We start from the raw sequence: 14,143 nt of genomic DNA, 5'->3' as shown, positions 1-14,143 counted from the left end.
CTTTTCACAGTGAGATGATAAAGTTTCACATTGAGATGATAGGATGCCACACATATCGTCTACCGCTTAATCTATCTTCCTGGATGAAGAATATATCACTGGGATCCAAGATGCTTCCATTCTTGACCATTTACTAGGTTGCAAAGCCAATCACACCTACATAAATGAGATTTGACCTTACAGGTCAAATACATGGAGGAAATAAGATGTAAAAATAGGCACCACCAGAGGCTGGAATCCAACTATGGGTGGGAGGAATAACGGGAGGTTCAGGAGCTAACAGGTTGTGAGCTCTCACGTGCTAGGCACCATGCCTCAAGCTTTACATATGGCTTTTCATTTAATCCTGCAACTCTAAGAAGCAGGCACTATTATGAACTCTATTTTACAAATGAGGAAACTGAGGCATAAAGAGGGTTAAGGAACCTGCTAACAGTCACACAGGGTCTGCTGGCCCAGACACGTTCCTTCGCAGGAATCCCTGACAGAATGGGTCAGGAGCAGGGAAATTGGAAAAAAACCCAAAATGAAACAGAAACTTTCTCTTTCTCCCCCTTGGTCCCACTGGTAGGGAAAGTTCTATAAATCAGCTTTTAGACTAAGTATTTGGCCTACAGTCAGGATAGTAAGATGCTAGGGAGTGATAAAATTTAGTCATCACTCAAAGAATTTCCATTAAAAACCTGTCTTCCTGCTTTTGGCTCAAAGAGTATCAGAATGCACTTTTATGCACTGTTGGTAATAATGTGAATTCTAATGCACCTTTTTAGAAGGGCAATTTTGCAATGTCCATCATTATCTCAAGTACACATCCTAGAGATACACTATATATAAAAGGACTTCTGCAAGCTGCAATATGCATTGTAGCATTGCTTATAGCAGCCAACACAGTGAAAGCAAGCTAAACACTCACCAGTGAGGGGCCTGGCTAAACAGGCTATGAGCTAGAAGCATATGCTGGAATCCTAGGAAGGGAGAGCTTGGTAAAAGCTGACATGGAATCCTCTCTCCAAGGCACATTATGGAGTAAAAATGTTGGGTACAGAACACTATGTATACTATGATCCCACCTCTACAACAATATGTTTTTAGTATACAAATGTACCTATATATGCATTAAATTTTTCTAGATGGATACCTAAAAACTGTTAATAGTTTCTTCTATGCAGGGAAGTTGGGGGAAGGGAGGAGAAAGAAAATCATTACTTTTCATTTTCAATCCTTTTGAAGTTCTTGAATTTTTTGACCATGCTTATATACTGCCCTGATATATCTGGAAAAATATTGAAGAGCTTTAATTTTTCAATTCCCTTCTAAAAAATAAATCTATGTTCTTTTTTGTTAATTATACATCTTGCTAGTTGTGTACCTTGCTTCCTTCATACACCCATCCCAGACCCTGTACACCAAAAGCAACTTGGTTGGCCGAGACGTCGAGACATGTGACAGGCGGGCCGTGGGCGTAAAGGAGGGTTCTGGCGGAGTCTTCGGCTTTGAGCAGGTACATCAGATCTCCAGCAGCGGCTACTGCCACAGGGTACCTTCTGGTTTCTGGAACTATTTCAAGGTACTGAACCTGTTAAAAGGTAAGAGTTTAGTCCCATAAATTCATCCTGACTTGGTAAAAAATATGCAATTCCACCTACACATCAATGAGAAGACCAGCAACCCAACAGAAAAAGATGGGCAAACGAAACACAGGAAATGAAACACAAACAGCTCTTATACAACAGAAAAGATGCTCAGTGTAAGAGAAATGTAAGACACACCTAAAAAGAGAAATACAAAATGAAAATTCACTGAAATATGATGCTTCACCTTTCATATCGGTAAAGATCAAGAAATCTGATAACACCCTGGGCTGGAAGTAAAGGAGGGAAAACCATGTTCCATGTTTCTGGATCCCACTTACTGCTGGTGGGGATATAATCTTGTCCAACTTGTATCAAGGGAACTTTGGCTACTCTTATCAAAATACCAAATGAACATGCACTTTGACCCAGGACATCCACTTCTAGAAGTTACTTACAAATAAACTCACATATATAAAAAATGATTATGTACAAGGTTATTCATGAACTGTAGTACAATTGTGTCTTAGCTAAAAACTAGAAAAACGGAAATACCCATTACTAAGGGACTAATTAAATAACTTAGTGTATCTATGCGCTGGAATACCATGCAGTCCTAGAGGGAAGCATGAAAACGTTCTTTATAAAACGAAACAAATGGGATGATTCTCCAAGATAAGCTTAGTGGGTAAAGCAAGGATGCAAGATGAGTAAGGTAACCCCACCTGCTGACATGTGTACAAGGTGGGGGTGGAGAAAGTACACAATGCGCTTTACTCGCACATCCATACATCTTGTAACAATGGCTGCCTTCAAGGAGGGAAGTGGATTATGAGATGGGGAGATTTCCCACCATCAGCCTTATTGTGTCTTTTAAATTCTGAACCATGGGGATGTAATAGCAATTCAAAAAATAAAAGGTTGGGTTTTTTTTGTTGTTGTTGTTTTGTTGTGTTTTTTTTTGTTTTTTTTTTTTACAAGAAATTGAATAACATTCACTCAGTTCCAAATTCGCAAAAAAAATTTTAACGTTTGTGCCAAAATGTGTGGCCAAAAGGTTAAAAATATCCAGGTGATCTGCTGTCTCCTGGTTTCAATGTCATCAGGGTCCATTTGGCCACCAGAAGGTAAGGAAGGGCTCTACAAACACGCATGTTTCTACCCACCCCGCTCCCCAGTCCTGACTGCGTCACCGCCGGCACTTTCTCTAATGTGCACGAGTCTGAGACGCAATTTTCAAGAATAATTTGATTCTGTCCATCCACAGGCGGCCCATTTCTCCGCGGTGCCGTTCACAACAGGCTTTCGCCTCTGCGAGTAAATCACGAGAGGACACATGGAAGGTGAGCCACACTGTGTGATTATGAAAATCCACAGTGTGAAAGGACAGCGCTGCCCTGACCATATGCCAAAGAGTTCAAAGCCGGCCTCCGGAACACCGTCCAGAGGAGCTGGAGGGAGCGTCAACATCCGGGGGACTCTGCTAATCCTCGGGCCCAGCTCCTCAAGCCGCGGGTCCATCACAAAGGACAGCCGCTCTAGGCTAATATCGCAGACCTGGGAACACTGCCACTGCCATTCAGGGGCGTATATGGACAAGACAAAACTGGCTTGGCCTCTTCGGGCCAGGGGTGCCTTTTCCAAGGATACTCAGAGCATTTTGTGGGAACCTTTCACTCAAAGTGAAAAATAATTCCTAAAATGTGCATAAAACCCACCTTGAACAATGGCTGCTCGGTTCCTCTCACTCCCCCAAATCACGTCTCATTTTCCTACAACTGACATCTTCCGTCTAGCCCTGTAACTTATCTCCGTGTTGGCTTTCTGACAGACCAAGAGGCTCAGACTGACAGTGGTGGTGCCATTTGCTGGGGGCTGTAAACTAGTTCAAAAAGCTTCCAGTCTGTGCCAGGATGCCACCTTATTGCCAAGGCAGGATTTGCACTTTACAGAGAAACTGGCATCTTAAGTAAGTATCTGGGTCCATATAGTGATTGCTGGTCTACAGTATCTTTTTTTTTGTTTGTTTGTTTTTGTTTTTTTTTTGAGACGGAGTCTCGCTCTGTCACCCAGGCTGGAGTGCAGTGGTGTGATCTCGGCTCACTGCAAGCTCCGCCTCCTGGGTTCACACCATTCTCCTGCCTCAGCCTCCCGAGTAGCTGGGACTACAGGCGCCTGCCACCACTCTGCTAATTTTTTGTATTTTTAGTAGAGACGTAGTTTCACCGTGTTAGCCAGGATGGTCTCGATCTCTTGACCTCGTGACACAGTATTCTTTAATCACAGACTAAATAGTAAGTACTATGGAAGTTTTCAGAAGAGAAATGTACTTTCACATTTTTCTAATAAAACCCAGATGAGCTGACAGCATCAGGCCATTTTAGGGGAGCACTATATCCAAAGTGCAGACGCTCCTGGAGGTGAAGCAGCGATGCCATGGCTTTCTAAGTTATTCTAGTCTAAGAAGATTCCCACCAGAGAGAAAAAGGGAGGAACAGGGTTGGTTCCAGGTCAGGCCCTCAATTCATCACTTAGTGTTGGCTTTTCTGCTCACTCTCCTACCAGTGCCAAAATCAAGTTTGTTTAAATTAAATCCAAACTCAGCATAGACAGATTTGAGCACTTCCTTCTTAACACCAAATCATCTCCTACTCTACAAATCTAGAGGTTCCTGTACAAATGAACTCAGAAATAAGCTCGACATAAAGAATTCTTAAGGCTGGCTGAGCTGCACACGTGACATCCTGGAACATGGCTACCCAATTAACACCGACTTAAATCTATCTTCACTCAAGAGTTACTTTAAATTTCAGGTGAGACAGTCTTGGGATGAAGAAAGTGTAGGAATGGAAACCTTCCTTCCCAGACGGACTGGGATAACACCACTGAACTCATTCTCACTTATATATTAGGTCAGAAACTGACCTTTGATTCCCAAGGGTGAGATTCCACCGTGTTAGTCTGAAGAAGGCCAAGGAACCACAGTGATGAGCAGCTCTGACCCTGAAGTCAGCCCTGAGGTTTGAATCACAACTTCTTACCTCTGAGAACTGGGGCAAGTCAGTTCACTGCTCTAAGCAGCCTGAAGTGGCTTCTTGGTAAATGGGGAAAATGCTACTACCTATTTTGTAAGGCTGTAGTTAGATTTATGGAGGTAAGGCCCACAGGAAGCTCTGAGTGAATGGGAGTTACCAACACCATTAGAACATGGCTTATATTAGACCCAGAGATTCTAAGAATAGAAAATAAGACGACCAGACTAAAAAGCTCACCAGTTTCGGAACTTCAAATTCCGCAGCTATTTGCCAGTACCCCTCCTCATTGGGGGATAACATCACGACATCAAAAGCAGAAGCTGTGGCCACGGTTGCATCGTCCTGGCTGAGGGCTAGTGCCTGTATTCTTGCATCGTGCTCAAAACGATGAACAGGGTACTTTCCGGTCCTTAAATCCCAAATATTAAGAAACCCTATGTAGCAAGAAACAATGCAGGTAACAATTTTAAATTTACTTAATATGTTCAATTATTTTAAAAACATGCAACACAAAGGAAAATTTTTTAAAGGAGAAACCTTGGAAATGAGACCCAAGTCTAAACACAAAATCACTTATGTTTCATGTACACGTGACACACATGGCCTGAAGGTAATTTTACACAATATTTTATTTTACTTTTTTATTTTTTAGAAACAGTGCCTCACTCTTCGCCCAGGCTGGAGTGCAGTGGTGCTATCATAGCTCACTGCATTTTTGAACTGATGGGGCCTAAGTGATCTTCCTGCTTCAGCCTCCCAAATAGACAGGACTACAGGTGTGTGCCACCATACCCAGCTAGTTTTTAATTTTTTGTAGAGACACAGTCTCACTATGTTGCCCAGGCTGGTTTTTTGAACTACTGGGGTCAAGCAATCTTCCTGCCTCTGCCTCCCAAAGTGTTGGAATTACACATGTGGGCCAACGTACCTGGTCTATACAATATTTTAAATAATTCTGTGCATGAAGCAAAGTTTTGGCTGTGTTTTGGCTACAAACCCATCACATGAAGTTAGACGTGAAATTTCCTACATGTAGCATCATGTCAGTGCTTAAAAAGTTTCAAAGCATTTGGGAATTTTGGATTAGGGATGCTCAGCCTGAATTTCACATCCTTCCTCAGCACCATCCTCCTAAAGCCTCTGTTAGCAGCAGCACTTTATTTTGCACAGCTCTAAAACATGTGCTTCAATATCCCCACACTTGTCAAAAATGCTGATTTTCCACTCTTCTCCCAGCACCTGGAATGCTGCTACCCAGATTAATTCCTCTTCCACACACTGGCCACACACCCTTTCTCCAGGGTGGTTTCCAGACCGGTAGCATCAGTACCACATGGCGACTTATTAGAAACGCAGACTGTCAGGCACCAGCAACTCTGGGGATGTCCACTGGAGTTTAGGACCAGTGGTCCACAGGAACTTATGCTTTTCTACCAGTCGGATAAGCTTTTCTGTACTTAGCATTTCATTGATTCTTCTTTCCTCAAAAATAATTTCTTTTTATCATTCCCAAACTATTTCCTTCCCTTCAAAGATTTACCCGAGAAAATAATTACTCTCTGCATTAGGCTGGTTAATGCCTTGCTCCAATTCCAATTGATTCAATTTGTCAAAATTCACCAAGAAATAAATGTGTGGAGATAACACAGTTTGTGACTATTTGAGTTCAAATCCAGCTCCAGCACTTGTTAGCTGATGGACTTAGGGGAGTTGCTTAACAGCTCTGAGCATGTTAGTCTTTCTGTAAAGTTGAAGACAACATTACCTACTACATAGGACTGTGGGGCAGATGGAAGGAGACCGGCCACACGAAGCACTGAAGATGGACCATCCCTTTCTGTCTTTTATTTTTATGCAGTCTATAGTTCCTGCTGTGTTATAAAACATATTTAATCTATCAATGCTAATTTCCCTTCTATTGTTCATCCGTAAATCAAGCCCTATTTCCTATAACTTCCTACTATCTAGAACAGACCAAGCTTTTTGCTTTTCTTCTCTTGGCAGTGTGTCTTCCTATCTTTCTTTTTTCTTGCCTTCTACTTTGTCTTTAAACTATAAATGCTTTGAGTTTAGGATCTTACTATAAAGGATCATTCAGCACTAAATAAATATAGAGAATTGGAAGAAAATTATACATTTGGGCTGCTTTGCCACACTTTCAAACTGTCAGTAGGCTAATCAAGCAATTATAAACAAAAGCAGAGCCTTCTTCAAGCTAAATGTTCCTTCGCATCTAAAACACAGTGTACTCTTAAGAATTATGATAAACTTGGGGGATAAGCAGATCACAAAAGTTTCCACAACACATTTCCCTGGCAATTATTTTGGCAAATTCTTTCCATCCTGACTCAGAAGAGAAAAAATATGCTGCAGAAAATGCCAGTGGCTCCACATATCAGATAGGAGATCGGCTCTCCCATGCCAAGATGTCTGCTCTTAACATGGGCTTCCTTCAAACACTCTGTATTGCATTTGTTTGCATTTGTTTTGAGACATCACAACAGTAAAGAGAAAAAAAAACTGCAATTTGCACAGAGCTTCTGAGTCTTCAGAGACTCATGTGTCTCCTCTCACTGAGCATTCACTTCCATCTTGGGAGGCACATCATTTTACTCCTCTCACAGAAAAGAAACAGAAGCACCGAGTGGTTAAACAACTTGGTCCAAAGCCACTTGGTATGTCATGAAGTTGGGCTGGAATTTAGCTGGAAAAGTGCAGGATGAGTGGCTGCATTTGTAAGTGCATAAAATAACTATGAGCTCAATGAGTAACTGACATACACCATCAAACTCACCCTGGGTGCTGCCAAGCGTGGAAGCTATTTAACCACAGCTCACTCTAAGCACACATGGAGTTTATCTATAAACACATTTTTCATTATTAATCAAGTATTGGCTTTGCTGGCATCATTTTTCCAACAGAACTTTATGCAATAAAATATCCTTCACCACAAGGTTGAGTAGCACAGAGCTATCCTGAGAAGTGTCTTTTTGGGAAAAAAAAAAAAAAATCCAGGGCTCCACCAATTTAATGGTCAAATCTTTCTCTCCTGAAAGCCTGTTGTGTCATCATCTTTTTCAATTTCCCCTACTTCAATTATAAAGTGTCGCACTTGGTCAGATCTTCACTTGTCGGGGGGCTGATAAGAACGTGCACAGTTCTTCAACATCATTTTTAGGTGCAAAATCATTTAGGATTGTTATGTCCTCTTGATGAGTTGATTCTTTATCACAGGCAAAGTCCCTCTGTATCCCTGGTTACTATAGTCTTTGCTTTGAAATCCACTTTGCATGGCCACGCCAGCTTTCGATTAGTGTTAGCATGCAGAACTTCTCCCATCTTTTCGCTTGTGTCTTTATATATTTAAAGTGGGTTTTCTGTAGACAGCATGTAATTGGTCTTGCTTTTAATTGGGGTGTTTAAATAATTTATATTTACTGTGATTATTGATAAGGTTGGGTTTAATCTACCAATTTGCTAATTTTTTTAATTTATCCCATCTGTTCTTTGCTCCCTTTTCTCCTCTTTTGTTGCCTTTTTTATTTTTTGGATTATTTGGGATAACTAAATGTGTTTATTCCATTTTAATTCCTTTGTTGACTTGTTAGCCAAAACTCTTTGTTATTTTAGAGGTTGCTTTTGGATTTTAACATAAGTCTTTAACTTATCACAGTCTACCTGCAAGTAATATTGTATCACTTCACGTGTTATATAAGAACTTTAGGCTGGGTGTGGTGGCTCATGCCTGTAATCCCAGCACTTTGGGAGGCTGAGGCGGGCGTATCACTTGAGGTCAGGAGTTTGAGACCAGTCTGGCCAACAAAGTGAAACCCCGTCTCTAGTAAAAACACAAAAATTAGCCAGTCATGGTGGTGGGCACCTGTAATCCCAGATACTCAGGAGGCTGAGGCATGAGAATTGCTTGAACCTGGGAGGTGGAGGTTGCAGTGAGCCGAGATCGTGCCACTGCACTCCAGCCTGGGTGACAGAGTGAGACTCTGTCTCAATAAAAAAAAAAAAAAAAAAGAACTTCACAGCAGCATACTTCCATTTCTTCCCTTCCAGCCTTTGTGCTATTACTGTCATACTTTTTATTTCTACGTATGTTACAAACTTTTTATTTGTACATCTTGTAAACCTTACATACGTTATTACTTTTGCATAAGCAGGCAATTATCTTTTAAGGATATTTAAATAATAAAAAAGCCATTTCTATTTATCCATGTAATTACCACTTCTAGTTCTTTCACTGTCACTTTCAACATCACAAAGTCCTGCAGCTTCTGCAGGGTTTGCAATTTCCCTTTGAACTGTATTGTTGGATGTCTGCCCCAAAAGCATATGGGCAGAGTGGGCAGGAATAGATACAGAAGCTAACAGGGAGGGGTGTTTGAGTGAAAGCTAATTTTATAAATGGTCAATTTATCAGTTACTACAGTTATATCATGGCTATTTTTATAATCTCAAAACTGCAAGGACTTGAATAGTGAATAACTGAATTATAAGAATGCTCTATAATAGTGTGGCTGATTATCATCAGCTACATTTAGCCAAAAAGGAATCAATGCAATAATATATTCAACAGGTAGTTACGGAGCCCCCTGTTTTGTACCAAGGCACTATTCTAGGGACTGGGGATATCACAGTGAATAAGACAAAATAAAACAAAAAAAGTCCTTGACTGATGGAGCCAACATTTTAGTGACATATAAGAATTGAAAGGATACCTGTTCTCACAAAACACACACTGGAGAGAAACAAATATTTAATAACTAAAATATAAAACACAATGATCACAGAGAGATATACACAAAGCACAATGGAACAATGAATAAGCTTAACTTTTGGTCATGCTGTCACACTATTTTAAGACCCCAGAAAAGAACTTTTCTAGACGTTTTAACTTGAACCAGGTCCGCATTTATTGCATAACTACTAAGGAAAAAGTAGTTAATGCCCGTCAGGGTCAAGGAAATTCACTTCTCAAATAGGTATTTTTTTAATCTGATGTAAATTCATTTGAAAAGTCAAATTTTATCATACTGCAGACCTAGCAATGAAATGGATTTGGCTCCTGACACTGTGTGAACTTGTGAAATGGCAAGACTGTGTCCTTTTCCCTCTCTATGCCCTATGGTAAGGAATTCAGAGGGCTGGGTGTGGCTGTACATCAATAAAGGTTTGCTTAATGCTTGTCATGTGTTTCAGCAACGGAACATTTGGTTGTAAGAAACAGACACCCACTGAAACTGGCTTAAACACAAAAAGGCAACTGACTGGAAAGGAATGAGGCTATTTCATGGAGCCCAAGGGCAGGAAGTACAGCTGGAGGTGATAAGGGATCAGAACCAGGAACCAGGAAGACATGCAGAACCAAAGTAGTGTATGTAACTTGTGTGCACCACAGATCTTATCTCTGATTCTCTCTGCAATTCTATTTCATTCTTCTCTTCGGAAACCAGCTTTCTTTCATCCCTGGGTACATGGAGAAAGGTGGCTGTCCCCATTCCAGGAGGTCTTCTACTCCAAGCATGCAATAAAGTTTGAGTCCCAACCAGTCCATCCCAGTCCATGAATCAGCTTCCCCCAGAACTGGGGCCCCCATCCCTCGTCCAATTACCTGAGGCCAAAAGACTAACTCAAATACTATGAACATGCCCATCTGGAGAGAGCCTGGGGCCCTCCCCCTCCCAAAGGTCTCTTCGACATCTCTCCTGCACAGTAGGCCAAGGTAAAACAAGAGAAAAAGTCTCAGCAAACACAAAGGGAGGTAGGTTCTACTTGGTTTCTTGGCAGTGGCCTAAGAACCAAGTCTTTTTTTTTTTTTTTTTTTTTTGCCATTCCCTGCACTAGGCATCATCCTGAAGGCCGGAGTTTATAGCCCCCATTTTGCCCCACACTAGAGAAACAGAAAGAGCAAGCGTTTTTCTTCCTTCCTGACCAAACCTCAATAGCTGGATAAAAGACGATTAATTCTAAGTAGTGCTGGGATTGCAACAGTACTGTTTCACTCACAACAAACAGGAAAAGGATGCAGCCAAAAGAAGAAACTGGGTCTCTTGAAACATCCAGAAGACAAGTGAGGGCCATTGGCCCAATAAAGGAGAAGGGGCAGGGCCTGGCAGTCCCACCTGCTCCCTGGGCTCAGGAACCTCCACCTTGACAAGCAGCAGCCAGGCTGAAGGAACTCTGAGCTCAGCCTAGACCAGCAACAGCCATTAACGATGACATGAGTAACGATGGCCAGTCTTTCGAGGAGACATAAAGCCTGCTCAGCAGCTGTGGATGGGCACCCATGCCAGTTTGCAGCAGGCCCCTCCCACCTCCCTAAGGAGGCCAGCCAGAGTGTGGTAATGAAACTGCACATAGTGGAAATGGGATCTAAATGAGTTTAAACTGATTTATGTTAGCTTTTGTAAAGATTACTCGATATCTGGAAAGTGCTACCACTGTGAAATAATGTCGACAATCCTTAAGACCTCCGTCTAATGGTACTTGCACAGAATATTTATATTCTTCGTCATGGGAACAAGGACCATAATGGATACCATTTTTGTTTTATTAGGGATGCATATTTAAATTAATCTGCTATTTGCCTAAACAATTAGCTGCTTCTGTTTGTGTGCACAAAGCCAAAATTGCAATTAAGCTTCCATCAAAAAGATAAGTCCCAACTAAAACTGTCCCGGTGGAGTCATAAGAGCTCAGGGCAGAACTTTCCAAAATTACTTTTTAGCATAATGGTAATTATGTTAATTGCCTGAAAGGTAAATAACTGCTGAACTGGTTTTGGAAAAAAAACACAATTGGTATACTCTTCCCTCCCCTTTGATCTTTTCCGTGCACCACAAAATTTAAAACAGGTTAACAGTTTCAAAGGTCATAGACTAGTCCCTTCCTGAACTACAGAGCTGGTCTTATGGTCTTCAGTGGTTTCTTGATTAGAAATTATTTCAGCCACGAGCTCCCATCCTCTTGAGCTTGCACAATAAACACCTGAAGCTTGGTGTCAACTTCATGATCGTTAAATAGACAGGATCAATTAACTGCGTTCAGAGATACTGAATGAAGTTGACTATTTATAATAAAGACAGCTGGCAATCTCAATTTCCACCATGTAAATAAACACTTGCCTATCAGAAATTAATCAGAAGTCAAAAGAAATTCTGCAACAAAGGAAAAGGCATTCTGACAAAAATTTTAAATATACCCCATAGCACTGACTTAACACATACCTCTTTGTTCATTAAGTCCACACATCACCACTCTGAAATGCAGGCCAGAGACATAAAACTAGCATAAAGCTGGACAGGACAAAAGTTTTTGCTCTTCATGGAAGAGGTGCCGGTGGGAGATTAGTATCAGTGTAGACAAGGGTCATAAAGAACAGCTAAACCACAGAGGGTCACGAAAAATGAAAAAGACTGAAGTTTCTTGTTACTGCAGCTACTGTGGCATGCCATCCTGCATTGCCGTTGACCACAGCTCTACGGCTCTGTTGCCTAAGGCAGAAAATAAACAGAAAACATTCTGGAAGCTGCATTTTAGATTGACAAGTAAAAGAATCTGAATAGGCTTGTGGAGGAGGCAACTGGTTAGGGCATAAACAAAGCAGCGAGATCACCAAAGTAGAAACTGAGTCAAGAGAAGAGGAAAACTGAATATATTTATTAGCTCTCAAATTCAAAGCAGAAAGAACACTTGAAAAAGAAGAACGAAAAATGACAAGACAGTAGACTGAAAAGGAGGCAAATAGTTTATTGTTAAGACTATGGCAATGTGACTAGATAGAAGAATTTCTAGTTAACATCAAAGGAAAAACAGACCGATGGAGAAGGCAAAGAATTTGGACCAGCTTCTACAAGGGAAAGTTCCAGAGGGCAGGTAACGTGAAAGAGACATCACTGTGCATGCAGCCTCAGACTGAGGCCAGTTTTCTCTATAACCGATATACACATAATATAGACTCTATCCCGAAGAGATTAGCAGACACTGGTAGTAGTAGATGCCTCTAGGGAGGGGACTGGGGAATCAGTGGACTGGGTGGTAGTAGATTAAAAAAAAAAGATCACTATTGAAGCTGAATGATGGGTACATGGGGGTGCATCATGCTATTCATTCCATTTTTATGTATTTTGAATTTTTCACAATAAAAGGTTTTTAAGAAAAACGATTTGAAAGGCTATCACTAACAAAAGTAAAAATACATTGTGTTTCACAAACGTTTTCCACAGCCACACTTCAGACTAACTGTCTTCTCAGATCTACAGTGAAAATTCTAGTGACGACATTTTGCAGCCTTTAGAAATCCCATTCCAAATCCTGAAAAAAAATCTTAAAATTATACTATCAATTAATTCCCTTTCAAGGAAAGTAATAAATGGCTCAAATAAAAAGCAGGGGGAAAAGTCTACATAAAGATTTAGATTATGGTGAAACTGCAGTCGGTTCTGAGTTACCTAACACCAAATAAGAATGAGAAGACAGAAGCCACAGACAGCCTGACATCTCACTTGGGCATTCAGATGCCAACGCAAATCCCCACAACAAATAGATGGTTTTGCCACAAGGCCCCAATGTCTGGGGTGGGGCTCTCGGGTCTCCCTCCCCTGTGCCCAGAGTGGATCACAAGAGCCCAACAGAGACGGAGACTCACATGGCCACCTGCCTTCCAGACCAGTGCTCTTCAGACTTTTTTGATTACCCCTGAAATGATTTTGAAAAACAAGGCCTTCCTTTCCCGTTTTATATATGAAACTGATAAATTTTTGTCGTAAGTTGTAAGTAGTGGCAAAAACGTAACTTCTGGCATGTTTGTAAATGTTGACATTTTAAAATAAATGGCTACACTGCTACTGGGCTGTTGCTGCTCTTACACCTTCTCAGCAAACAAAGCCAGGACACACATAAACGTATATACATACAGGACAAAGCCAGGACACACATAAATGTATATACATACAACATACATGTACATCTCTGTTTACTTCTCTATCTATATTTAACACCATAAATTCCACACCAATGCCTCCTATTCCAATCCAGCCCCACAGGGTTCATTCTGGCCATCCCCTTTCCGTACTTGAGCTTGCCTTCTCCAAGCATGGGAGAACTGGCTCCCATGAGCCTCAACATACTTACCTGCTCAGTCTCCCTGTATGCTGCCAAGCTCCCAGGCAACTGCCTCACTCAGCTTCCCTCTCACACTGTCCCTGGCCCCCAGACCACCTTTCTACTCCACTTGGGCCCGTTTAATGGCTTTTTGAATGAAAAGGCAGGCAAGCAGATGCATTTTGCTTTTCAAACAAAAATATATTCATTCCACAAATATACTTACCTCTAGTTTGATCAAGCCCTAGGGTTCAGAATGAAATAAACGCTACAACCAAAACTGCACATAGTGAAAGGGAAATTAAATTCTCTCACTTAAAATTCGATTTATCTTCCTCAAGAAAGCAAATAAATTCATGCTTAGTTGTCATTAGGTACACTTAAGAACTTGGGCAATTTATTTCTCTAGTCTAAACTATCTCCCCA

At 41.1% G+C, this 14,143-nt stretch overlaps 1 protein-coding gene and 1 long non-coding RNA gene across 5 annotated transcripts in view; one reads left to right on the top strand and one right to left on the bottom strand.

Moving 5' to 3' along the window:
- The window catches only part of FBXW8 (F-box and WD repeat domain containing 8), a 120,624-nt gene that overhangs the window by 42,392 nt on the left and 64,089 nt on the right, over positions 1 to 14,143 (bottom strand). For all 4 annotated transcript variants that reach the window (XR_004032064.1, XR_004032065.1, XM_003274438.4 and 1 more), the window contains exons 6-7: positions 4,844 to 5,040; positions 1,370 to 1,576 (exon numbers count right to left, since the gene is read on the bottom strand). Coding sequence is in view for 2 of the 4 variants with exons in the window: in XM_003274438.4 (XP_003274486.3) it covers positions 1,370 to 1,576; positions 4,844 to 5,040 (404 nt within the window). In the remaining 2 variants the exon portion in view is untranslated. The remainder of the gene's footprint in view (positions 1 to 1,369; positions 1,577 to 4,843; positions 5,041 to 14,143) is intronic.
- Positions 2,904 to 12,804, top strand: LOC115837004. The gene is made up of 4 exons (XR_004032066.1): positions 2,904 to 4,591; positions 4,870 to 5,063; positions 9,815 to 9,984; positions 10,631 to 12,804. It is a non-coding gene; the product is annotated as an uncharacterized LOC115837004 (long non-coding RNA).

This window comes from Nomascus leucogenys, chromosome 10 (assembly GCF_006542625.1).
Source record: "Nomascus leucogenys isolate Asia chromosome 10, Asia_NLE_v1, whole genome shotgun sequence".
Classification (NCBI taxonomy): Eukaryota; Metazoa; Chordata; class Mammalia; order Primates; family Hylobatidae; genus Nomascus; species Nomascus leucogenys.
The sequence above is the reverse complement of the archived record's forward strand: the minus strand, read 5'-3'. Positions and strand labels throughout refer to the sequence as shown.